Raw genomic sequence first — 27,834 nt, forward strand, 5'->3', positions numbered from 1 at the left:
TTATCTAGACTTTTCAAATTTCTATGGTGCTGTATAACATTTTTCCTTGGCTTTCTTAAAGAAAGTTGGATAACACTTTATTTTGATAGTCTGCCTACAGATAGCCTTGTTTATGGAGTATTTGTAATATTTCAACTGTTTCGCTTTGTCTGTAGATTTTTAACAGATTATCAAGAGTATATGTGACAGTACATGAGCATACCCTAACCAAGATGTTTTTTGTAGAAAACGGTTTTATTTGTGAAACAGTTAAATTGTTGAATCTCAACTAAGAAGCTGTTGAAATGTTACAAATACTATAAACTATATGTAGGCGGACTATCAAAATAAAGTGTAACAGAAAGTTGTATCTTAAAGTTTCACTGAGTTGCTTGTATATTTTCCTTAAAATGGACTAGAGGTTTGGTTGGTTGACAGTCAGTTGTACCGTCACTCCAGCGTCTTGACTGACCTGTAGTCGAGATTACGTTCTGTTCCCTTGTGAATAGCCACACCAGCCCAAACTGCGTTATAAAAAGTGAATATTTAAATCCACATCGCTTGAAGACAAATGTAAACGCGTAGAAGAACATAACTTGAGAAAAGGGTCACCCGTCAAGATCTCCTGTTGAATTCGGCAATCATAATACACAAGACAGCACTTTATTTCACTCATGTTTCGACTTTTACATTTCTCTCTAAGTAGCGTTAGCTACCGTTAACATACCTAGCATTAGCTTTACGTTAACGTTACGCTCTGCACCACAGTGGCAGCCCACACCGAGATGGACACCTGCTAATATACTAATTAACGGTATGTTCTTTATGTAGCTACTAACGTAACTACAATGTGCCAACATTCATGACTCACAACACTATAAGGCTGCCCCGTTATGGAATGCGACACTAGGCTGAAATTGTGGACGCAGGTCTAACGTTACCAAAACATCTTTTTCGGAGTTGAACTGACCTGGCAACCTGAAAGGTTTGCTGAACAGCTGAACCAACAGAACCTTCAAACCAAGCAGGTAAAGTTTGATAATTGGTAGAAAATAAGACTGAATAGCAGACAACATATCTGCCTTGTTCTGTAATGGAGTGAGCAGTGCAGAGGAGGAGCAGCTCTGGGGCGGGCAGTGGCGGACTCAGGCTGATTGAGGACCAGTGGCGAAAAATATGTAGAGGGCACCAGCTGTATGCGTGGGGTACCAGCACACACACTAAAAAAACACAAAACACAATAGGGGCATTTTCAACTATAGAGGCATTATGAGGTCTGCTGTCTGCTAGCTGCTCGTCACCTCAGCTCAGCGAGTCACCAAACTTGAGCTCTCTGCCGTGTTTGTGCCTTTTGACTTTTTCATGAAAATATCTGAAGAATAATATGACTTGCTGTGCGGTAATTGTACCAAGACACCGACCAAGAAGTCTGTGCTGCAGTATTTTTGGTGAGTGAAATTCTAGTATTTTATTTGTATGTTAACAATAATTAGCAGGTATTGTGTCAGTTCTCACTATATATGACTTGTTAGCCAATTAGCCAGTTAATGAATTAGCCTTGGGTTAGCCTTCAAGCAAGATGCCCAGTTGTACTAACGATGCTAACTTAACGGGAGAGTATGTTAGCCACAGTTATTAAACCGGCATGAACCAAAGTCAAAACGTAATAGAGAGGTGTTAGAATTTAGGGTGATAATACTTTTGAACAAATGGCGTCTGTGTGAGGTTGGAAAATAAAGATCCACCTTGTTAGTTAGCTAATGTTATGCGATGTTAACGTTAAACTTCCCATACGGGCAATGTAACGTAATGTTAACGCTAGACTTGGCTAGGTACTGTATCAGTGGTCAGGAAAGGGAGCTTTTTTTTAAATAAAAGGACAAAACAGCAAAACACAAAAAGGTGGACACTATTTAAAACTATAAATATAAAAGTAAACACATTTATTCAAATAACATCAACAGACTGGGCCTGTGCAAGAGGTAACAGCTATGCCCAAAGAGCTGCAGTGTCCATGGGGTGGTAGGGGATAAAGGGGATAAAGGGTGGGATTGTAGGAATGAGGAAGAGCAGAGGTGGTAGCATGGTTATGGCTACAGATGTTATTTTTTAACAACCATATTGACCATAAAAAATAAACTCAACATTAGAAATGATGGTCAGGGCTATGTTTAGGTGTAACAAAATGGGTCCCAAAGGCCAAATTCAAAAGCAGTGACACTGCCAAGTGTAAGCATTTCACTGTGTTTGGAGGTGGTCTTTAAGGCAATAAGCTACTGTAATTAAAAACATATCATTTCCTCTAGGTGTGAAATGAACTCCATCTTTCAAAAATAGCCCAGGACAGACGTGTCTAATGTGAGGGTGCTCAATCACAACACCATTTAAGCTATGAACAAATGTAGCTGTAACACTATTTACAAATTTCCTGGCCTTGTCGAGCTTCACCAGATTGGCACCAACCGGCACCTTTTGGGTCACAGACAAAAACATGATCTTCATGCCAGGGTGCTGGAGGTGAAGCTGGTGTAGGTCCTCTTTCATCATGTTGACCAGCTTGACGTTGCTGACCTCCCCCATGTCGCTGCCGCCACAGTGGATGATGAGGACATCCGGTGCTGCTCTTCCTTGCTGGGACTGGGAAAAGAAGGAGAGAAGGCCTTTCCATCGCAGTCCACCCCAGCCAAACCAACAGACACGGACATCCAGCATGCTGAGGTTGCTTCTCAAAGTCTCTGCAGCTCTCTCACCAATGATCCACACTGTGATTATGGGAGGAAAATAAATTAGTGTAATAAATGCTTCAGGTAATGAAAAATATAAAGTTAACTATAAAGGGTGGCTCAGTTTTTCATGTTTACAATACTATTATGTCACATCTGTAGGAGAAAATGGAACAAGGGAGCAACACTTGAAAATAAAGATCCATGTTTTTGTTGAAGACAGACAATGTAAAATCAGCAGTCTAAAGTCAAGTAGCCAAGACTGTTACTTACAGTTTATGCTGAATATAGTAGGCGTAGTGGAGGCATGGAAATAAACATCTTGTAACAAATAAAAAGTGCCTTTCTTTCTCAACAGTCATATCTCGCACATCGCTGTCGGTAGCAGTACACAAATCAAAATAACGTTGTGGGGAATTACAATCTATCTGTAAGCCGCACTGAGAATCAAACTGCAGATTTTCAAATTTCTTGTTTGGTATAATTCCTTAATAGACAAAAAAAGGCGGCAATAATAATTCTGACTATGCAATCACATGTAGGTAACTTAACGTTAGCTTATTAAAAGTAACGTTATAAGTTTTGTTGTATAGTTTCAAGTTAACTTACCTCAAGAGTAAGCTGGGGCAACGACTGAGTACCAACCATAGACTGCCAACCGCATACCACAGGGTTAGCCGGCTAGTAACGCAGAGTAGCATATAGCCTAGCTTCTTAGCCTTAGCAAGCTTGGTAACTTTGAGCTAGGTGGGTGTGTTTCAGCAACCAGGCACCTCAGCTCCACCCACGCTCCACCTCTTTGCCCATTTTTGGTTATCCGGGAGTTGGGCCGAGTGATGCCGCCCACTTTGAGCTTCAAAATGGGTTTTCGGAAACCTATGGGTGGTTTTAAAATCTGGCCCAATTGAATTTGTAATTGAATAGCCTATGGCCTATCTATGGTATGGAGGCCAAATAATTTTCCATCATACAGGGCACCCTATATGGCACTGAATTGCGTTTTGTCCACTGGAAGGGCACCCTAGTGGGCACTTCATCAAGTTTTCTCCGCTGGAAGGTTACTCTAGAGTAGGGCTGGGGTGATTCATCGGCGTATTTGACGTAATCGATTACGGAAATGCGTCGACTTACATAATGTGCGTCGGCGCAATGAAGTATGGCTGCGCCCATTCAAAGCATGAATTCCCCTGGAGAATAAGCTGCAGCAGAAAAACCTCATCCACGATCATGTAAAGTAGTATTTCCCACACATACACTTTACTTGGGCTGAGAACTGAAGTGAAACGCAAGGTGAGCAGATTAAAATAGTTTGTGAGTAAACACAAAAATAAGGTGGAGAATTAAGTAGAATTAAAATGGTGACATAAGAAATAACCTACTAGAAATAGGGTAATGTATTAATGTATTTTTTCAGATATAATATTTTCAATACACCAATATATTTTTGTTGCAGAATAATGCCCTGCAGTGCATACTTTATTTCTTGTTACATTTGTTTGTTTTTAAGAGAAAATGATTGAATTAAATATTGAAATATTAATGAGACAAGTTTTTGATATTTATTTTGGGTAAATTAATTGTTATATTAATCAAGTAATTAAAAAATAATCTGGAATAATTGATAAATTAGTCGTTACATTGTTCGACTAATAGAAAGAAAGACAAAATCAATAAAAATAAACACTTTATTTCACACTGAAGCCTGTTTCAAAAATGGGCCTTTCTTGAGATTGCCTACTTGACTAATTGTTCTGACAGCTCACTGACTAGTTGACCTTGAAAAAAAAAGATCTCTTGCAGCTGTCCATCCCTTATCTGTAGAGGTGGAATTAGTGTATGATGGAGGGGACTCCGTCACTGCTGCTTGGCTGCTTGATGTGCCGTATGACCCTTCTCTGTAGATCCAGCATATTGCGCCCTTCAGCTCACTGACTATCTTATTAACTGCTGCCACAGAGGTCACACACGGCAGAAGCAACAGAGCCATGACACACTAGTTCTGATCCATAATTTCCCAGGATAGGCTTTAAGAACATGTTTGTGGAGCAGTGCAGCTCATGTCTGCAGCGCTCCAGCTGCACTTTGGCTGACTCGTGGATGTTAGGTCTTCCTCTACTGGGATTATTTGAGTACATCACACCAGTCTACTCTTAATAGAGGCTGTGATAATTAGTCAAATAGGACCTCAGCTGTGAAAATCATGACTTTTTCTGCCATTTGAGCACTGATTCTACACTAAGTTTTCCCTAAATAAATATGCAAAATGTACATAATGTGGGATTCCCAATAACATATGCTGCATGATGCATGGAACTATGATGTAAGTCAAGTTTGTTGCACGAGATTTCATGATTCAAAAATAATTACGTATATCTACGTGTATTTTCCATATATACATTTTTTAGATTTAGTGAATATAATTTAAAATGCAAATGAGTCATTTTCCACTTCCAGGGATAAGCTACTGACACTTCATGTCACACACCATGACTTATAATCCACACCGCAAACAGTTGATACTGAACATCTTGGACCATTTCACTGGGCTTAAAGAATCAAATGATCAAAATGATGACATTTTTAAGGATCTAATAATTCTGTCTTCTGAGTTTTACCGCTTTTTCTGCAACCGAGTTTGTTGCTTCCATCTCAGCCCCCTGACACTTTGGAGAACATCGATTCTCAGTTGTTTCAAAGCTGGAGTGATCACATTTTGCCAAGATGCTAAAAGACTTGTCACATGCATTAAGCTATTACCTGTATATAAATGGAAAAGTCTAATTTCATGAGCAGCTACATCAAATACTAAGAGAATCTAAATAAAGCCAGACTTTAATTATAAGAGCATTCTTGTAAATGTATGCTTCTTTTACAAAATGAATGAAATCCATTTATCCACCTGTTTTTGAGTAGGGCATAAGCTCCTACAAAAGCTCATCTGAAAGTAGTTACATGAATGCCCCAATGTGTGTAACTGATGATTATGAAGCTATCAGGGACTGATTAAAAGAGCAAAGTTGTCATTCAACCTTTTCATGTTGGATGAATGTTTATTTCAGTCTCTTGAAAATACCATGAAAGGACACCTGCTGCACTGAGTCACCTTCCCAAAGCACAACGTTAAAATGCTAATGGCCATCACTTAATCAATTCAAGTGGTAAGACCTGTGTGAGAGCGGAAATTGATTAAGGGCTATATCTGGTTGCCATTTTATATAAATTGGCTTGTACATGTACATTCACTTTGCATTGTATGATACGTATGGTATTGAACAGAAAAGGGCTTTGATACAGACTTTATATACAGTATCAGTACATTCCATTTTTTTCCACTTTATACTTCTACTTCACTACATTTCAGATGGAAATATTGTGCTTTTTATTCCTGTACATACTTTATTTAAAAGCTTTAGTTACTAGTTACTTCACAGATTAATATTTTACATTAAAAAAACATATGATGCAAAACATATGATGTCTTACAAAAATGCATCGTTTTGAAAAGACTCAGATTTAACCATAGTGGAACCTCCATCCAACCATTTTTTTGTCTTACTATCCCAGTGAAACAGCAGTGTGTCTAGACACAGACAAGGGACAACCATTCACTCACCTTGTCAATACGGGCAATTTAAGATGTCTAAACATGCATGTCTTTGCGGTGGGAGGAAGCCGGAGAACCCGGAGAGAACCCACGGTAACACGGGGAGGACATGCAGACCTCAGATTTATCCTGTGACCATGGGAGGCAGGGCTAGCCGCTCTGCCACCACCGTGCACCCCAGGCTGGGAACCACTGGACTAAATACTGAACTGTAGTATTTAAAACTAGCTCCACCTTGACCATCTATAACAGTAAAATGCTACATGTGCATTGATGCATCAGTAGTAATATTTAATAATGTGATATATAATAATAAATGGTCACAGGGGCCAGTACTTTTACTTTGGAAGCTTTAAGTACATTTTGCTGATACACTTTAGTACTTTCTGTACTTTCACTTGATTATATTTTGAATTTGGGACTTTTACTTGGAGAGTATTTCTACATTGTTGTATTGGTACTTTTACTTTAGTAAGGGATCTGAGTACTTCCACCACTGTAAATTATAGTAATTACCCTCTTCAACAAAAAAGACGGTGGATTGAAGTGGAACTTGAGCAGTTATAACCACAGTGACAAAGAAAGAGCACCACTTACATACATCTCATAATTCAACAGAAAATCCTGTCCCAGGACAGCATTTGATTGACAGGTGATTGACACACACCGCAGGGCTGAACGCTCAGCCCAGAAGAATGAAACAAAATCAGCACCTCATTATCTTAGGAAATATAGGAGCTGTGTCCTTGTCTATACAACACAAATCTTAACAGACAGCCCACTGCTGTGATGGATTGGCTAGCAGGGCAGGAGCCAGCTGAATTATCCCTGGCACTCAAAGTAGGCCAACCAAACTCTCCAAGTCCTTCATTTCAACTAAATTACAACCATTCCTGTTAAAGACAGGTCTGGGGCATTCACAGTCACTTCCCTTTTTTCCTCTTGGCAGGGAAAACATTAGTATTAGTTTGTGTCTTGCCCACTATCCAATAGTTAAGGTCAGGCTAGAACAGCAGCACTGACAAGCGGTTGGCCCCAGTTATTAAAGTCTGCTTAGAAGGCGGTTAAATGAGCAGCAACATAAAGAGACTGTGTCATCACCACTGCTCTGATGGATGCTGAGCTGTGGAGGCTGTGTGTGTCTGTGTGTGTGTGAGTGTATTTAAATGTGCATGTGTAGCTGTTAATGCAAGCTGAGAGGACGTGTGTGTTTGTGTGCACGTGTGAGTGTTTGTTCTGCCGCAGCCTGAGAGGTTGGGGGGTCAGCGAGGCGAGCTGGCCTGCTATTGTTTAAAGGAAATCGCATCTCACGCATGACTATGGGATGATTATTTGGGATGATGGGACATCAGGGAGACAGCCCTTTACACACACACACACACACACACACACACACACACAAATTTAGACGTTATGGACACACGCAAGACATGCTGGGAACAGGACATGACAGGAGGGTGTGTGATGTAAATAACATGTGAACAGCATCAAAATAGCTCCAACCAACAGTCACCTAGTCTTATATGACAACCCCTGGCTGGCTGCAAAGCCCAACTTGTCTTATTTTGTAAATCCAGGCTGACAACAGCTCTACGGGATCTGTGTGTGTGTGTGCTGCCAGTTCAAATGTAATCTTTATTTCATGTTTCGCATAGATTTATTCCTGGTGAGAAGAGAGGGTAGATGATATTGGATATTTTTAGTAGAAAATGCCAATAACAGCTTTCAAATAGGACAGTTTTGACACACTGTTCCTTTAACACTTTGTTACTGATCAACTGCCACCCAGGGAAAATGGCAGATGAAGTTTCATATTGTGAAGAAAGGGGATTTTCCGGGTGTGTCATGGGCAATTTGGGCTCCAGAGTGCAACAGCTTGTGTGAACTGATGCTGTCTTTTTCTCAGTTCTCTCAGTTTGAGCTGCCTCTTTCAGAGCTTTCCCACAGAAGGCTCCGCCATCTGAGAGGCAGATAATCGAGGATGACTCAAAGCTCAGAGACTCAGCCAGAGCTGTATGCTACACAATGTCCAGCCCCTAATGAGACAGCGCATGTGCATGTATATATTTTGGAAAGACAAACCCATGGGGAATGGCTTATTTTGCAACCTGAAGCAGCAGGTGTGTGTCTATCTGTATGTGCTGGTAAGTGTGAGAAAGACAGAATTATTTGCACTGGGCTAAGAAACTGTTTCAGTACCGACTTCCTGTAAATGCACAAATTGTCATTTTTACATTTTTGTTTGTGTACGGATTAAACAATGGAGAAACAATGTGTTAGTAGACCCTTTTCATGGAAGCTATTTTGACTTGTCAAAGCAGGAAAAGCACAGGTGGAATTAATAACATTAATGATGGCTGCATTCAATTTAGGTGAGCCAGTTTCAGGGCTCTGGTATTGTGCAAGCTCACTCACTGACATGGCTTACTGGGACACTTACTGGAATGGGGCCATGGTTAATGTTATTATTGACACCTGTGCTTTTCCTGCATTGACAAGTAAAAACACACTGCCGTGAAAACGGTCTATTCGTAAAATTTAGAGCTGCTGGTAAGCTGTGTACAGACCCAGGCTAGTTGTCTCCCCCTGCTTCCAGTCTTTATGCTATAAGCTAAGCTAATCACCTGCTAGCTCCAGCTACATATTTACCGTACAGACATGAGAGTGGTATTGATCTTCTCATCAAACATAGATGATGAGATGATGATTACTTCCACTTCTTACAGGAAGTCAAGATCATTTGTATGGGCCAGTATTACATACAGCATCTCAAAGGGCTTTATTGGCCCGCAATGGCAGCTCTCTATGAAGACGGGGACCCCCCCCACACACACACACAGATGGCTGGATGTGCATTAGGAGCCGTGAGTGGAAAAAGGCAACAGAGTACGTGAACAGATTTGGTAATTGTTGTGTCGCCTCAGCTGCAGCCGCCACAGGCTTTCCATGGGGAGAGAAGCCAAAGGCCAGCTTGTAAACATGAAAGTAAAACCTGAGATTTTTGCATGTGTTTGCACACCATATAAAAACATCCTGGATTCACATCCTGTCTGGGACTTTTGTTCCTCTTTTTGACAGCCATTTGTGCCAAAAAGAATCACAATTACCCTAAAAGTAAAAAAGTACACCTTTATTTTTGGGAATGGGTAAAAGTAACTCAGAAAGTAACCATGCAAAAGTCGTGCCATTGTACATGCAATTGTGTTCTGATTGCTTGTCGATCAGTTATAAATAGATTAGCATGTGTTAATTAAGCATGTGGCAATGGCCTACACGGTTCTAATAAACAAATTTGAGGTTTCTCTTTAGCCATTATAATAGTTGCACTTCAATCCAGTGAGGGTTTCTTTTACCTACTGTAATGTTACTGTGAGCACAGCATAAACTAAATGCTATGGATCTGATCAGGCTCAAGTGATTGTTTGTGAATTCCTTTTTGAATAAAAATCTCTAGCAAAACATGAGCTTGTAGTCTCAAGGTAGGAGACTACAAGCTCAAATGTGCATTTCTGTGTGCGAGAGAGAGTCTATTAGTGCATGTAATAGCTGCTGGAAACAATGCTTTTTCTTATGCTTGTAGATAAGTTGTGCTCTTAATTCATCATGTTGTGGGGACAAAAGTGTGTGTGTGTGTGTGTGTGTGTGTGTGTGTGTGTGTGTGTGTGTGTGTGTGTGTGTGTGTGTGTGTGTGTGTGTGTGTGTGCGCGCGTGTGCGCACGCTCATGTTCATCAAATACATCCCAACACTGTTTCTCCTTACTGTCTTCAGGGAGTGGATGCCTTTCCATTAGTAGATGTAGAATGAGGAGCAGTGGGAGGGATATTTGCTTGCACCAATTAAGTCTGTCATTAACTCCATGCAACACACTCACACAGGCACACAAACATACACACAGTATTTAACACATTTAATTTTAACAGCCTGTGAGTCAGCATGTGTGCCTCTGTTTCTGTCTGAAACCTGTTGTCACTGAGACAGGACTGTGAGGAGACTCTTTCATCTCTCGCTCTCTCACTTTCTGTCTCTCACTCCAGAGTTAAGTGCACAGAGAGTGTGTGTGCGTGTGTTTTGCTTCCTTCACCTACCCCTCCATTTAACCCGACAACACTAATGTCTCAGTTCAGTCATGCAGTCGCACACACACACACACACACACACACACACACACACACACACACACACACACAGACCCACACATTGTGTTTTGGGGGGTGTGATTGTGTAGAAGAAAATTAAATCAGATAGCACCCATCTGAATGTGATGCCGCCTCTGATTATTTGTGTTATGATCATTACAGCATTTACTGAGTCTCCACTGATATTACCTTCATCCACCTTAAGCCACGCTAAATGAGTGCTGGACCAGTGTGGGTTATTGGGTGGCAAACAACACTTTTGGCTAAATTTTGATATTTAAATGTGACCATTTTCAGACTAAGGCCTTCCCAATAATTTAAAAACACTCTGAAGTGTTTCCCCATGAATTTCATTCTCGTGATGATGGGAAAGCCTCTGAACCAGCATGAAGACCACAGTGGGATGATAAAGGTCTCTATTAATACCCAGGTTAATAAGGGGGGAAAACAAATTCACATTAAAGATGATTAAAATGTCTCAATATAATTAATGCAGGTAAAGGTTTTCCCATAGGAAACCAGTGCAGATGGTAAATATATAATCAAACACCCTGCAGCACATCTGTTTTATGAGAAGTGGTTGATACAGACAGGACCAGACCTGACGTTTAATAAAGACAAATTAGTGTATCAGTCTAGCTCTAGATTCAAGTCCCGGTCTCATGTTAACCAGCATTGATTGAACTGTCCACCTGGCCAGAGGGATGGCGGATGTGATTCTTGTCTAATGTGGTGTTTCCCTCCCAGTCTGCGCTGAAATGCTAATAATGTACGCTGTTTGGGCTGGAGGGAATCGATTACGCTGACGGTATCACATCTCTGTCCATCCGGGGACACACACTGGGGAATGTAGACTTAGAAGAGGAAAAAAGGGAAGGAAGAGTGAGAGGCACGGAGGCTTTCACGCATAATGAAAAGTGTGTGTGTGTTTGTGTGAATGTCTGTGAGTGTGTATTGAAGCTCGGACACAGCAGACACGTGTCACCTCAGCTCCAGTGCCGTCAAGCTAAACTGACATAAACAGCCCCAGGCGGCCCTATCAGAGATGGACTTTACATAACGGCTGAGTCACTCACAATCTATTTTTATGGCTTTGAGGTGTGTGTGTGTTCCAGTGCTTCTGTCTTTCTGAGAGCCAATTTAAGTTTTAGACCTTCAGAATGAGGACATATCTGTGACGTCAGGTCATCCTGACCAGGCTTCGCTCCTTTCAGGCGCTATTTGAGGGCTCAGACCTGGTTTTGAGGTTAAGGTTAGAATAGAGATTAGGTTAAGGGAGGCTACAGTATGATGTAGTTAAGTTTTTTTTTTTTTTTTGGGGGGTTGTTTGCTTTTATGAGAGAGGACATTAGAGGGCTGATAGGAACGGAGAGGAGATGGACACAGGAAGCCCCAGGCATGTAGTGCTGATGATTGTGAATGAGTTAGGGTGTGTAAATAAAAAAAAACACAAGTGTACATTCCAGAGAGAGGGAAAACTGGGTGCTCAACCTCAAAAACATGAATCGGTTATTGAAGTAGAAAAAGGTGACACACCGTCAAAGCAGTTAACGTCTGTCCAGAATACCAGTTTTTCCTCTGTCTCTTTACTTGCCACTTGTTCGAGTGAGTAAATATAAGTAAGTAGTAGAGCCCTGGGATTTTTAAAGGGTTGATACCATTATCGGTATTATAGAGTTAATTATGTTTTTACATAAACGCATTGTGGAAACAAACAGTGAATTATGATCCCTTAAATTTAGCTGTTAAGGAATTGTAGATATGTACTGAGCAGGACCTTTTACAGAAAAATAAACTTGTCAGTGCTCTCTTGTGGACAAACTTTCTAAACTAAACTAAACTAAAATAAGCCGATTTATCATTTGGTCTCCAGTAAATAGTGAGCACTAAGAAGTTCAGACCTCCACCAAGCCTGGACAATCTGAATTTCTTATGTTAATGATAGAAAATGTTTAGAAATTTTAATCTGCTTCTGGATAAGCATTAGAATACAAACAGAAATACAACAGCATGCCCCAGTGCAGAAGTTCATGTGAAATGGTAACAAATCGCTGAAAAATAGTAGTAATAATAGTTAAAAAGCCTTCATAAAAGTCCTAGACCTGGACCTGGATCTGTTCCAAAAACTAGTCACCTATTCCTTGGCCCGTGGCCTAACTCGCTGCAAGATTTCATTCAACTCAGAACACGTTTTTTGAGATATCCTACTAACTAACATAAATTTCTAAACGTTTAATTAATGAAATGCAATTCACTTCAATGAAGACATGGCTATGAGGTTAGGATAAGGGTCTAGGAGAATGGATGTAGTCACTTCAATTTAAATCCATTTATTGGGTTTTTTCATTTTAGATCCAATGTAGCATTTCATGAACCACACCATCTTTTATTTATTTTCCTACTTCACTTTTTAATCATCTGAATTTAGAATTCAGATTCCAGATTATGTCAAAGCAAAGAGCAGATGTTCAATACTCAAACCAAGCATACTTTTTTTAGCAGTCAGGTAGAGTGGATGTGAACTACTAAAAAAGGTAAAATTGACCCTAGAAGAGCAACATTTTTCCCCAGCTAATACCGCAACAGCAGTGTTTTCATTTCAGCAGCAAATATCATATATAAGATAATAACTGCTCATTATTGTGATTGTATTGTAAATGTCTAAAATAGGTCTTTTTTTATGGTTCTAAATTCCTAAATTACATTATCCAAATGACACAAAGGAGAGGCTTTATAAATGCCATCTTGAACAATGTCAAATAGGAGAGTGTATTCGATATTGATTATTATGGGAGTTACCTGGAGAAAAGCAGAGTATCCTTCTGGGAAATGCAACAAGCCACGTTCAAGTCCCTCTAGCATTAAGCATCCACTCCTACTGAAGTGTCCTTGAGCAAGACACTGACTCTTTAGCTCCATTGGTACTATTCTGTAGTTGACCCTGACCTCTGACCTCCAAGCAAGAAAGGAGCTCACATATATCCAGAAAATATATTGTTAATGTAGCAAAAATAAAGTTTGATTTGCAGCCACTCATGTATAGGATCAGTTTTGTAAATCAATGAAGAGAAGTATTGTTTCATTAGGCATGTATATGATATTCATTTAGTAGCTAGAAGCTGTATATTTGTTCTTGTTGTGAACCGAGTAATGATGGAGGTCTACAACACTTGTAGCTAAATTAGCAAACAGTATGCTAATAGTATTTGCAGCTGTTCAGCACTTGAAGGACAAATACTGAAAATGGAAATGTACAAAAGTATGAATTATTCACAGTGAATGCCAAACAATAGCATTATTAAATGTGTTTCTTCTACCATCAGCTGTTGATGCAGCTTCTGCTCTGTGACCTTAAACGCCACATCTCAGCAACCCAAATAGAAATTCCTGACCTTTACAGTCACATTTATAGTTTGATGATGGGAAACTTCTCTGATTATTTTATTTTCTATTTATGAAGGCAGCACTGTATAGGAATTTATCAGCATGTGAGGTCTAGCTTCTCTGCCAACTAGAAGTTATTTGTGAGTGTGAATGGCTGACGGCAACAAACACAGACACACACTTCATATACAGTTTTTTGAACATTCTGAGGCTGGAAAAGATTAACAAATCCCCTCTCCACCCGCCTCAAGCTTCAATAATTTACTTTTACCCCTAAATATTTTAGACTTTAATCTCAATTGAACTTGGATCTATTGAGGTGTATTAACTTTCACAGCATTCTGAAAGGTGCCTGTCTGCCTCTCACATCGCATCACAACTGGTATTACAATGTTGTGTTTGTGGGATAAATTAACTGTATCACACGTATGAGTTGAGATGAAAAAGATAACATGAAAACCAGAAAGAAATACTTCTTACAGCCATAAAAATTGGAATAATTAAGGTACGATTTAAACTTTTTAGGTCACACACTCTACATAAAACATTTCTCCTGCCATTACACAGTTAGTACACTTCAATATTACAGTTTACACATGTATTTAATGAAGGAAAACATTTTCAATAAACTTGAGTGAATTTCAGTCATGCTCATGTACACATGCAAAGGCACACACACACACACACACACACCTGTCTCCCATGCTGAGTCCCGCTGAGCCTTCCCTGCTCCACTTTCTTTTTTTTTCATCTGTCATTCTGGAGCATGTCAGTGTTTAACCCCCTCCCACGCAAGCACGCACACACACACCGCCTTTCTTCTTTAACAAACTGCACAAACATACACAGTCGCTCAAACACAGCTTTTTCCCTTCTTTCCACCTTAACACACACACACACACACACACACACACACACACACAGACAATCCAGGGCACTGGTTTAAACAGACAGACACTAACAGTTGAAGCAGTTGTCATATACCTTTTCGCTCTCTCTCGCTCTCTTTATATTAGTGGGTCTGATAGAGTCGGAACCATCATTTATAGTCCATGTGTGTGTTGAGGGGTGACACAGGCTGGTTGCATATCTACTCATGGCTGACAGGAATAATTTTGTAGTCCGGTCAAAGAGGGCATCTGCCATCCCACCAGACTCTCTCCTTTTCTCTGCGGAAGAGTACACACAACAGTTTAGGAGGCTGCAGGGTTTCTTTCTCATGGCTGCATCCAGCATTTAGGCTGCTTATGGATTTTTAAATACGAGAGTGTGGCGCCCATAGCACAAAATAAGAAGGTTTAAAAATGTTAAGCTTAAACTTGCACTTTCTTTGTGAGTTGGGTGGGAGTTGAAAAATACCGATGTGGCGTTCCACAAAAATGTGGCTAAGTGTGAGCTGCAGTCAGTGATGATCATTCAGCAATTCCCAATCAGTTATATTCTATAAGGGGTTGAGTCATGCTTTCCCCCTGTAAAAAGACCATCTTCGTGTTACATCAAGATGTGTAACAGATTCATAGGGACCTAAAAGGATTAGTAAACTCTTTTCTACAAATAAAGACAAAGATAAGCTGGGTTTTGCTTAAATATCCTAAAAACTCGTAAAAGGCAACATGTCCTTGGTGTGTCCTTCACATTATCCACTTTAGAATGTGCACGATTTGTTAATTTTCCTGGTTCCTGCTGGAGATGAAAACAAAATGCGTTGGATAAAGATTAAAAATGGCAATCATATCTCACGTGTTTAATAGCTTTATGGGCCATGTGATGACATGTAGGCATTGGGGGGGCAACGCGGCTGCAATATTGAGAGGTCCTTCATTAAGCTTGGCCAACAGATGCAGTGTGTGTGTATGTGTGTAAAAGTAAATATAAGAACATCTTCCTAAACTAAGATTGGGCATAGCATGTTGAACAAGCTCACTGATGTCAAGGGGAATATAAATGCGCCATGCGTAAAAGCATTAGCGGGGTATTCATGATAAGGAGTCAAAACATGGACACACAAGACAGATTAGGAATAAGACGCGCAGGAGCCAAAAGAGATAATCCTGTTATCTCGTTGGATGTAAAATGCCAAAGTGGAAGCATCCTCGGAGACCAAGATGAACTGAACATGAACTAATGCTGCAGATATACGGAAGGGGGGGGGGGTCAAAACAATATTGGCAACCTGATGTAAACACTATTGTTCTTGACCTTAAGGGACACCCACGCCGTTTACCGCAATGTCACCGGCGTTCTTCGTGCTCCATTAGAGCCCACACACGCGCGCCCGCACCGTCTTCCGTTTGACACTAGTCAGATATCCTCCTGATGACATTGGATCACCTTTGAGAAATCCCTGTCAGTAACACCACCGGGTCTGTAATACATAAGGCAGTATTGATAAATGATCGCTGTCAAGTAGAACAGAGAGGAATTTGGGGCTCTTAGGGTTTGGGATACCGGGTGCCGGCGGAGACGCACTTCGGTCATCACCTTCTAACCAGAGCGCATTTAACATTACGCACGACAGGAATGCGCGCGTGTACACACACACACACACACACACACACACACACACACACACACACATATCCAAAGATAACCTAGAAACATGCATAGCTACACTACAAGAAAGACAAGACAAAATGAAGACAGTAGACTTACGGGATGACCCTGGGCTCTGCGGGCTCCTCTGTGCGCCCCATTGTGAATTCCCCGTTATTCCCGTTTTACCGGAATCCTCAAATGCCGTGGTCGCAGTCCACGTCTCTGCAAATGTACCAAAGGATCACATAGAGGATGAGGAGTATGGCGAAGATGAAGAGCGCTACTAGGATGGCCTTGGTCACCGGAGAGATGAGCGACTGCATGTCAGGAGCAGAGCCGGGCAGAGCGGCGTGGGGCTCCGCGTCCGTCCGTCCTCAGTCTGCTATCTCTCTCGCTCTCCTCTGCTCCGGTAGCAACTGTTGAGGACTGAGCGCGGGGCTTTGACGTGCACAAACACACGCGCACATCCACACGCACTCCGCGACGCGAATTTTTACGGGCGATCCTGGCGCGCAAAGCGTGGGGGGCTTCCCTTGCTAGAAGCGGCGCAGGAGTGGGCTGTCTGTCCCCAGATCCACTCTCTCCGGCTGCCCGTCGCACATCAGAAGAGACAGACACAGGGGAGACAGGAGTGATAGCAGCCGCAGTTCGTTCAAAGAAGGTTGCACTACAAAAACTCGATGGAATTCAGCAGGTGGAGGTTTAGATTAAATCCAGCAGAGACGTTTCTAGACAGAATGGAGAAGTCCTAAATTGCGCGCCGAGCTGTCTGCAAACAGGTTGATTAGTATTCCTCACGGCGGTGTGTGTGTGTGTGTGTGCGTGTGTGATGGCTCGGCATGACAAGCTATCATCTTATCACGACCCTCAAGATCCATTTTTGTGGCAAAGCTGTCAGACGAAAGATTAATAGATGTTTTTTTCCGTTAAACCCGCATCCACTTGATCCGCCCTTTATTGCTATTTTACATTGTTCTTATAATGTTGATAGGCTACTTAGGCTATCAACTTATGGTTAAGCACGTATAACGCATATATTAATAGCCTGTGGCTAAGTATGATTTGTGGTCATCTGATAGAAGCCATGCGGAAACTAAGCACGACCCTATTAGTGGGTTATAGGCTACATGAAAAATCAGTTTCATGCAGTCATACATGTGATGGGGTGTTTGCATTTCCGGATGAAGTAGCCTAGGCTTCAGCAGGGTATAGGCCTACTCATATGGCATATTTTCTTTCTAAGCGAACGAAAACAACGCCGAATTCCTAATTTTGCTGGGCGACAGTGACCATGTAAGTTACAAAAGTGCCACTGTAGGTTTGGCATATATATTCGTTAGAAAACAGGTGCCTCTTCCCCAAAAAACCCTTTAACAGCCTTTTCAATTATGACCCTGTCACATTAAATACTGCTACTACAGTTTTTCATGACATCTTTAGACGATCTGCCCTTTATTATGGGATTACTTTGTTTTGAGAGGGTGCGTTAAGGCAACAACACATAGGCCTACATCTTTTTGAGTGACTATTTCGAAAAGGCTACAAAATAATGATAGCAAAGACCAGAAATGACTGATGACAATTATTAAGACATTATTATTAAAGATCATTTATAGAAGTAGGTCGCCAAAGTGAAGCATGAGGTAACATCAGCAGCAGCATTTGCAGGGAGCGCACTGTTCCTCTCTAACCAATGTTAACCACTAGATGGCGACAAAATAGAAATGTTCATGCCTTCATGAAATGTGATGGTGTATTTGATTATTCCGCACACCATCATTACACTGTAGTCTTGCATAACAATCATGACAGCTAAACGGGTTTAAGACGCATAGCAGGTAAGAAGAAACAATTCAGCTTTCATAGTTGACATATCACTTGTGCGCTACTGAGACGTATAGTATTGTTTGTCTTAGTAGCGAGCTAGCTAGTAAGCGAACGTTAGCTTTACTAGCAGGCAATAACATTGTAAGCAGAGTGGCTGAGGAAGCTTGAGGCGCTAGCGCCAAAGCGAACTAGCCCTGCTGACAAGTTTGGTGAAATGTGCAAACGAAAGTACTGTTTTGTGCCATGTATGTCGTTTGATGTGAGCTAGAATTTATTGTTGAATACATGCATGTGAGAAGACACGTCTAATGTTACGAGGATGCGGTGTCAACTGAATGTTACAGCAACAGAGACAGACCAATGTTTGCAACAACTTGCTAGCAGCTAGCTAGCTTCAAACAGGCCGTAGACGTTGGTCAAGTGGATCCAAGTAAAATAGAACTTCCGGTTCCGGACTTCAAAGTAAAGCATTTAGTGATGCACTTTTTTTTAAATGCTTCAGGGTACTGTTAATGTAGAGATGATAACATGTCGAATTAGCTTGACAGCATTGGCAGGGGCTATATTGTGGTTTTGAGAAAAATAGCCTCTGCGATGGTTTCAAATTGACCTAAAAGTCATCTGAAATATTGCCAATTAGAATGATTAACTTTGTACGTAGGACTTTGCATTTGTATGGTTCATGTGATTTGTGGCACAGTTATAGTGGCAGTATTCACATTGCTATGAACAAGTTGTATTAATAGTTGGAGTTTAAAGTTTATTCAGTTTAAGTTCGACTCTGTTCCTATAAAGTGTTGGACGAGCTTTAATTTTGAAGGCACAGTCGCCTCTCTTCTTGCGTCTCTTCAGCACTTGTTGTAAATGTGATGTAGCAGCTTTGACAAGCGCGGCTAGCTAGCTGGCTAGCAAGAGACTTAACCCACTTAACCTAAGTGACACAGTGAGTGTGTTTACATATGGAACTAGGTGGTTGTTAGTGTGTGTGTTTAAACCGTGACAAATACTTACCCGCCTTACTGTCTGCTGGGTCAGTCTATATTCGCTACAGTGTCAAATCTGTTAAGTTACCAAACGGCCCACAAGTGCTACGTGAGCTAGCGTTACCGTTTTAAGATCAAGTGATTACCAGTTAACTAATTAGGTCTTGTTGAAGTGTAACGCCAAGTAAGGGCAACAGCAGTGAAATGCTGCAGTAAAAAATGTATAGCTGGTTTTCTAACTACTCTTTCAGTTCTGGAAATGTCCTGTCGTCAACGTAGACTGACATTTAGCCGTCTTTGAAAGAAATATAAAAATAATCTTCCTGGCTCGAACATTAATGTATACAAAGTGACTTTCACGATTTAGACTTATATAATACGCACATTATTTCAATAAATTCTCAACTTTCTTAGTTGTTTCACAGTGCCTGCTATCAGTTTTGTATAGTACATTTTGTAAGATAAGATCACAGAAACAACAGCTGACCCAGTTACAAAAGTTGACTTTACTTAGAAAAGGATTTGGGCAATAGATGTGGAACTGAGTGGGATTATAAGTGTCAACATTTTTTTGTAAGGTTGCAAATCATGTTCTAAGAGCTAGTCCTATATGTGCAACTAGTGAATTAGCTAGAGAATGAAACCTATTGGGACTAGAATATACATAACATATACATACATAACCAGACCAAAGCTGGCGTTGTTGACTTGTTCTTGCCGGGGTTCAGTGGGTACCTGTTCCTTCAGGTTTTGTGGTGCCAGGAATTGAAACTTTTGTCATTTCTTGATGTTTTTGTTGTGTGTGATTTTCACATCCTCTTTCTCATAATGGCAAATAAACTAAAACAAAAAAACCCTCTTGCATTGAGTATGTTTGACATTTGTCTTGCCAACAGTCACCTCTCTATTTCTTTTTTTCTACAGACTCAAGAACTACTCTATGTAAGATGAATACTGAGGACAAGTTGGAGGGTATGTTGCTGAAGTGCAGCAGTGGAGGAATAGATGGAGGAGGGAGAGTCGGGCTGGTCAGCGGAGGAGGACTGGTGGTCATGACCCTGGGGGAACGATCGCTGGCAAACCACCCTCTGTTGGCCGAGGACGAGGACGATGAAGACGACGATGAGGACTTGACCGGGAGCTCGCTGGTTACACATGACCTGGTCCCTCCAGAGCAGCTGATGATGCAGGAGGAGATGACTAAGAATGGTGGAGGAGGAGAAGAGGAGGGAGGAGGCGAGGTGGGAGTGCATTTCCCCCTAAAACTCACCAATAAGTTGCCCTGCTTGCTTCATATGCCAGTGAGTTCCTGCTGGTTAGGAAGTAGTCCATGTGATAAGATTATCTGTGTGGATACTGTACGTACGGTCTCCAAGTCATCATAGTGAGTCTCCTCTCATGTCATCCCATGCAATGTCTGTTATTGGACAACAGTTCCTTCAGCACTGAAAACCCACCTAGATATTGACACATATGTAAAAAACAAAAAAACCACCCATGCCCCACTTAACTGCTTTTGACACAATGCCAAAGAAGTTTTAAGTAACAGTGATTACATTTAGTTAAAAAGCAGTCTGAAATGGAAGGCTGTATTTAACATTTTAGTTAAGGACAGTGATATATAAAGTGCATGACATAAATATTAGAAGTAGGAAGCCTGTCACCGCACAGAACGTCATTGAAAGTAACATTAAGGATAATATGTTGTAGTGCAGGATCACCTCACTCACCCTTGTGTACCTGGTTCGCAGTGAGAAAGGCATTAGCTGAAATGTTTGTGCTTTTTAATCTTTTGCATTACAAAAGAATAAAGATATGGCACATGTGTTTGTATTGTAGTTTACGCTGAGTGTAAACATCAAGGATAAGCTTAACCGATCCACAGGATCAGGTTTGGGGCTGCTTAAAACATAATTCCTGTTTACAACAACTTGGATGTCATTTCCATAGTTTTGGCCATAGTTTCTGTCAGTAAGAAAAACATTATACTCACTAAGCTATTTGCTTAAATCTTGAAATGTGGCAACATCATTTAAAATAAGTCAGACTGGAGATCTGCAGATGCTTGTAGGCCAGCTGGAAGATGTGATTTCTCAGCATGTCCTAGGTTTTCTAGGACCTGAGGTTTCCCTCCAGTTTGGTATGCCTCCAGCAGGGGGTCATCCTCAGAGGATGCTTGAACCACATAAACTGGCTTCTTAAGTTGTGGAGGAGCAGCTGCTCCATGGTGAGGTCCCCTCACATTGGTTGATTATCCTCTGCTTGCCCTATTGCACCTGGCTCACCTGGGTAAGCTGCTGGATGGGTGGGTTGGCTTTAAAGTAGGTCATGTGCCTTGTTATTTATCTTCTATGCTCCTATATTTACAGTTGAGCATCAAGCAGGAACTACCAGTCCAGATGAAGAAGGACAAAAAAGGAATTAAGGACCTGATGGTGTGTCCCAAGAAGAAAAAAAGGAAGCAGCGTTCACCAGCAAAGGTGCAAGTCAGTTTTATCTCACATTTCTTTAAATGGCATGACCTGCATGTTTGTGAGACTTTTCCACAGTGACAGCTGTAAAGTAAAACAAGCACTAGTATATGTCTTTGTTCCCTTTGCTGTAGATTCTCAGCATCAATGATGATGGATCATTGGGCATACAGAACCCCAAGTGTCACGTCTGTGTTCACTGTAATGCTGCATTCAGAACCAACTACCATCTACAGAGGCATGTCTTCATTCACACAGGTATTAATTGCCCAGTCATGTTTTAAAATGCCATTATATTCATTTCTTGCTTTGAAATTAGATATGTTGACATATGAGTATATGATCATCATGATTTCAGTCATCAAAGGATGAACTGTTAACAAAAGAGGGGCAATGCTAAATAAAAAAATGTATTATATGAAATGCAGTATCTGTATTGTTATTTATATACTGATATTTCTATGTATATATTATTGAATTTCTAGGTGAGAAGCCGTTTCAGTGCAGCCAGTGTGATATGCGCTTCATTCAGAAATATCTTCTCCAGAGACATGAGAAAATCCACACTGGTGAGTGAAGAACGAATGCAATCAATGTGCACTCGGATTTTACTTGTCATTTTAGTCTCAAGTGAGTCCTCTTGTCCTCTTACTCCTTTGCCCTTTTTTTTTTTGTCTCTTTGTTTAGGCGAAAAGCCTTTTCGCTGTGACGAGTGCGGGATGAGGTTCATCCAGAAGTACCACATGGAGAGACACAAGAGGACTCACAGTGGAGAGAAGCCCTACCAGTGTGATTACTGTCACCAGGTAAGCTCTGCTTTTGTTTGCTAGTTAATTAGTGCATCTGGAAGCAACAAGATAATTGAATATGGTAGTAAATCAGGTATTAAAAAAGCTGGTGCTCATATTAGTGGTCTTTATATGTGCCGGACTGCAGGATGTGAAGATGTATAGAGTGAAGTCATGAAAATACTTGCCCAAGTCTCTGTATAGTTAACCCAGTATTTAAAAGACACAGTAATGAAATAAAAGTTTTATAAGAGATTTCACTGAAAATATTATCTATGAGTACCATTGACAAGAGTTTAAAGAATGGAAGGTGTTTGGTTAGAATTGTCTGTATTGCCTCACCTGAGGTTTATCACCACATTGTGTCTGTTTACTGGTACAATAGAATAAATGTATTTTGTCCTTTGTCCACAGTACTTCTCCAGAACAGACCGGGTTTTAAAGCACAGACGAATGTGTCACGAGAACAGAGAGAGAAAGGCCAACAAGGCAGCTGGTAAAGTTGGGCCTTTGCGTGAAGCAGATTCTTTAGGCCTCCCCTTTCTTGCCAAAGAGTGTTCACTGCCCAAGAAAAAGCGCCAAAAGTGTGCAGACAAGAGTTCAGGTGCTTCCACTGCTGCCCAGCCAGATGGGAACACTGTCACTGTTGTAGAAATGGAGGAGAAGGAGGAGCACAGACAGAATAAATTTGAAGGTCTACCTCTCTATGCTGTGTCCTCCAAAGTCAAACATGAGTATGTGATCGCAGACTACTCTGTGGAACTTCCTGAAGAAACGGCAAGCCAACACCAAGAGGGAGAAGTGTCATCAGAAGGCACAACGCCTCCCAAGCTAGTCCTGAAGAAAGTCCCTAAGAGGAGTCTTAAACAGTCCAGTGAACAAACTCCTCCAGGCCTGTCCACTTTGTCTTCCTTTGAGGAAAATACTAAGGTCACACAGTACACCTTTGAAATTGTGGACAAGCAGGGCCTTTTAGACGTAGAGAGCAACACTGAACTCGAGTCAGTTGAAACTCTTCAAGGAGGACCAACGAAGCCAGCAGCTAGCAGCTCAAACTACGACGACGCCATGCAGTTTCTCAAGAAGAAACGTTATCTTCAGGCTGCAATGGCCAACAACAGTCGGGATTACGGCCTGAACACGAGCAGCATTTCTTCTCAGCCGCCTGTTACACAAACTGTGGTGTCAGCCGTCATTGACGAGACTGTCCCTGCCACCATACTAGAGCCCCAGCCCATCAACGCAGAGATTAAAGCGACGCATGACAAGAATGTGTTGCCAGATGAGGTTCTTCAGACGCTGTTGGACCACTACTCCAACAAAGCCAATGGGCAGTCAGACATTTCCTTCAGTGTGGCTGACACAGAGGTGACGTCAAGCATATCCATCAATTCCTCTGATGTTTCAGACAGCAGCCCCGTGGAGAGTCTCGGAGCCTCTAGTGCCCAGGCTCAGCCGGCTACTGAGAAGGTCAGCCTCTTGCAAGAGTACTCCAAGTTTCTCCAGCAAGCACTGGAGAGGACCAGCCAGAACGACAGCTACCTGACCAGCCAGAGCCTCAGCTTGGTCTCCGAAAACCCCACTTTAGCTGGACAACCTCTGTTCTCCACTGAGAAACAGTTTCCTTCCCCCAGCAGGTTCAAATCAGGGATGAGCTCTCCACTAAGGTCCACTTTAGAGAAACCTCACTTTGGATTACTGGTTGGGGACTCCCAGCACTCATTTTCATTTTCAGGTGATGAGACCACCCCTCCCTCCGCAGTGTCCCCAGCTGAGGAGGACTTTCTGGAGCAGGTCTCGCCCTCCAAAAAGACAGACTCTTCACAAGGCATACTGCAGACTTTTCAAATAACTTCCTTCGATCAGAACTTCAAATCTAATTTTCAGACATCGAGATCTGGATCCTCCCCACAGTTTACTGTTGCCAATGGACAATTAAGTCTTCGAGGACACAGCACAGACTTCTCAGAGTTCCCCTTAGTCAGAGTCACTGAGACCAGGTCTCAACTGAACTCCTCCCCTGATGTTTCATCCAGTGAAACCTTTGGCTGAAGGGAGGGGGGTGGAGAATTTGTTTCTGTTAATAATTTCAGCAGCACTTTATCTCATGTCTCCTGTTTTGCCAAAACGAGTCCCATTGCAACTATGTGCTCTTTCTCAAAGCATTTTGTTATTGTTTTTTTTTTTGTTGTTGTTGTTTTTTGTTAAATGCAACCTCATAGAATGGAAATACTGAAAAATAATAAATCATAATTAGCATTGCCCCTTTAAAACAATGAATTGTAATTGTGCATGGGTATATTTCTCGCTCCAGAATGTAAATTGAGAGATTAAGCGACCAAAGTGAAATGCAAGAGATAGAGTGAAATATCCTCTCACAGCATTGCCATAGAGTTTTTTTGTTCTGTCAATCAGTTTGCCTTGTACAAAAAAATTATCAAGTCACCCTTGCTGCTTAATGCAACATTTACACTTATTAAAATATGGGCCCTATTTATATATGCCTTTTTGATCTTACTGTATCTACCTCCCCTTGCTGTTTATCTGGTTAAAGTTCACTCCTACAACCTTTTTATTCCAGCTGTGTAATTCCTGTTAAATTGTCTACTGAAATGACACCATGATTAGATCATAACTGATTCTTCCCTGTATGTTGACGTCACTTTACTGTCACCTGAAATGGGTGTTTCCACATGAAATGTGTAATGAATGCTACAGGAAAGATTTAACTGATTGTATGTATCTGATATGGAATCTGGTTTATTTTCCATTTACAGATTGGGCCTAATTTGGTTGGTGTGATGGCCCAAAAGAAGAAATTATAGTTCTCATTCATAAATAGCTTAACAATGTATGGATTAATGGATTTTTTACAAATGTCACTGTAGTGCAGGATAGGCTGTGTAATAAAAGGCTGGGCTGTATTAGATTTAAAAGTCTAATACAGTCCTGCCCCCCGCATACATGTAATGGTTGCAGGATAATTCAGCAGTCTAGGTGAGTTGTAGTGAAATTACTTAAAAGGATTGTGCTTCATTTTTGCACAATTTGCACATTTTTCACTACAGGGAATGTAGGATGTACTTTCACAGTGGAGGAATTGCATAATACCTTTACTTACAAGGTGACTATTTGTTAAATGAGATTTCTGAGACCCTTCTGTCTGATTTGGGTTATTTGAAATTACAGATGATGCCCTTTGCTTTTGTCACTTATAATGTAGCTCTCGTAGCTGCAGTTTTATAGTACTTTGATTGTTCATCTTGTAAGTTGCACAGGTTTTGGGGAAACGACGTGATTAGACCCCCTTGTATTGATTTGAAAGTCTAGGTTTTTTTAAGGCTATATTATGAAAGAAATGAGGTGCTTGGTTTTCCATTTTTATTAGTTTTGCATCTGTGCCTTTCTTTTTTTATTCCAGCCTTTCGTTTACTCATTCCTGTATATGTATTTCTTTTTTTCTTAGTCAGTGCTCTGAGGCTACTAATTCCACTTGCACAATAACAACAAACACATAAGCTATCAACCTATTCACTCTGTAATACGCTGAGATCTGGGAGTTTCATTTCATTTTGCCCATCATATTTTCTTATTTTAGCAAGAAATCGCACCAAGTTTAATTCTCAAACTATTATCTGTTGTTGGAAGGAAATGGCATTTTCATTGACTGTGCTGCAGTATGTGTATATGAGTACAGAATCATGTTTCAGATATCTGTAGTTTTGATGATTATCACCTATTTGCTAGAATTCAGTAGTAAGCCACATCTTTCCAGGCCTTGTTGAAATAAAACGTGGTTGAGTGAGGTCTCTTCTGTACTTCATCACACTGTTGATTGTTTTCCATGTGTAGATGTATGTGTGATGTCTTAGGTGCTATTGTGTAAAACACTGTTTTTATATGCGCCGTCAAATTAGGTTTGAAAATTGATGTTAAGTTCCCTCTTGTTACAATTCTACTGACAATCAGGGACAGACAGCACCCACATTAATCATCAAATACTTTATTTTTCCTCATTGAACATTCCCACTAGAATGTATAGAAAATATCCTACTGTAAATACATTGTATATTTTTATGTTCTGAGAAGTACTGTTAGGTCTTTGTGTCAATAGAGAGACGAGTCTTGTGCAAGAGACACTTTTAATCAGTGGAAGGCACATTCATTAAGTTTTCCAGCATTTATTTCAGTCAACCATGAATCCATTTCACTTGCTGACGAGATGTGGCTTTCTGAGGTTTGTATATATCTCACCACTGTTATCAGAAGAAAATTGACACGTTTTTAGAGTTTTATTGATGATTGGTTCAAGTGAATTTATTTTTATTTTTTTTTGTAAGTTAATGCAGTTGATTGTGCATTATGATGGGATTTACTGTATCCAAGTGTTAATGAAAAGCCCCCACCCCCAGAAAATGTTGGTTTTAAAGTAATACTCCACCTGAAATCAGTGTTTTTAGTATCAAATATTTAACCTCAACAGCTGTGGTCAGCTTGAAATCAGGTCGGTTAAAACAGATTTTGGGTGGAGTATAACTCAAAAATAAGTTGTATGGTTGAAATATTCCACTAGCTACCCATTTCATTGTAAGCAATTATTGAAAGCACAGTGCAGATTCTGCTTCATAAATTGTATCCCATGAATTCATCATGGAGAAGTTTAAATTCAATTAAGCAATTGCAACTGTTGATGGAGATTCATGAATTATATGAGTAGTACTATGGTATTCTTTCCTTTTTAATAAACTATTGTCAGTAACCTGGCCATAAGTGTCCTTGTATAAGCTAGAGAAAAAAATTGTTTTGTGTAAAAAGATCTGAATTATGAATTTTTTGATAAAAACTATTTTTGAAACATGTCATTTAAGGCACTGATATGTACAGTATATAATATGCAATCATTATTGCTACCCTCATTTATCTCTGTACAAGTCGTTTGTGTCAAGATCTTTCAAATGTGGACCGGAATCTCTTTCCTGGGTCTGAACTTTGACTTTGGCATTTTCATACTTTTAAAGAACTTGACGAGGAAGCCCTACTTCTTCACTGTAAGGTTGAGCTTAAGTTAGACAGTAAGGTTTATTTGCATGGTCTCTAACTTGTTGGGTCGAGTGAACTTGTTTTATGAATAATGTGCAGCTTTAATTGTAGCTGATTAATTTCAGTCAAGTAACCCATATGATTAGATTTTTGCAATATATTATGATTTGTAAACAATCTGATTAAATTGTTTTGATTGTTGTGTCATGTCCTTATGAATAAAATAATTCACAGTATTTGACCTTGAATTGTTTTTGATATTCAAAGGCAGTTCAACTGCCGGTGCCATTCAGGATGCCGTTTACTCTATATTACATTCATACTTAGTCTGGGGCAAAAGTTGAGTGACAAAAGAAAATATGT

General features: G+C 40.6%; 2 protein-coding genes across 8 annotated transcripts in view; one reads left to right on the top strand and one right to left on the bottom strand.

Moving 5' to 3' along the window:
* The window catches only part of LOC122885352 (dehydrogenase/reductase SDR family member on chromosome X-like), a 50,733-nt gene extending 33,622 nt beyond the window's left edge, over positions 1 to 17,111 (bottom strand). Inside the window, exons 1-2 of one of the 5 annotated variants that reach the window (XM_044216317.1) lie at positions 16,480 to 17,111; positions 14,812 to 14,996 (exon numbers count right to left, since the gene is read on the bottom strand). Coding sequence is in view for 2 of the 5 variants with exons in the window: in XM_044216314.1 (XP_044072249.1) it covers positions 950 to 1,055 (106 nt within the window). In the remaining 3 variants the exon portion in view is untranslated. Of the gene's footprint in view, positions 1 to 451; positions 504 to 949; positions 1,497 to 14,811; positions 14,997 to 16,479 lie in introns of those variants that run through there. The other 4 variants (XM_044216316.1, XM_044216318.1, XM_044216314.1 and 1 more) reach the window with 4 other exon arrangements.
* Positions 17,112 to 18,042: 931 nt separating this feature from the next.
* Positions 18,043 to 27,707, top strand: znf148 (zinc finger protein 148). 3 transcript variants are annotated; one of them, XM_044216310.1, is made up of 7 exons: positions 18,043 to 18,200; positions 20,097 to 20,473; positions 21,542 to 21,652; positions 21,778 to 21,901; positions 22,129 to 22,212; positions 22,331 to 22,449; positions 22,846 to 27,707. In XM_044216310.1, exons 2-7 carry the CDS (start codon positions 20,120 to 20,122, stop codon positions 24,481 to 24,483), a joined length of 2,430 nt encoding a protein of 809 aa, XP_044072245.1. In that variant the 5' UTR covers positions 18,043 to 18,200; positions 20,097 to 20,119; the 3' UTR covers positions 24,484 to 27,707. The 3 variants fall into 3 exon arrangements, with proteins under 3 accessions (XP_044072245.1, XP_044072248.1, XP_044072246.1); XM_044216313.1 differs by having other exon boundaries at positions 20,097 to 20,413; XM_044216311.1 differs by lacking the exon at positions 18,043 to 18,200 and adding an exon at positions 18,977 to 19,132.
* The last annotated feature ends 127 nt before the right edge of the window (positions 27,708 to 27,834 follow it).

This window comes from Siniperca chuatsi, linkage group LG12, assembly GCF_020085105.1.
Source record: "Siniperca chuatsi isolate FFG_IHB_CAS linkage group LG12, ASM2008510v1, whole genome shotgun sequence".
In the NCBI taxonomy this organism is placed as follows: Eukaryota; Metazoa; Chordata; class Actinopteri; order Centrarchiformes; family Sinipercidae; genus Siniperca; species Siniperca chuatsi.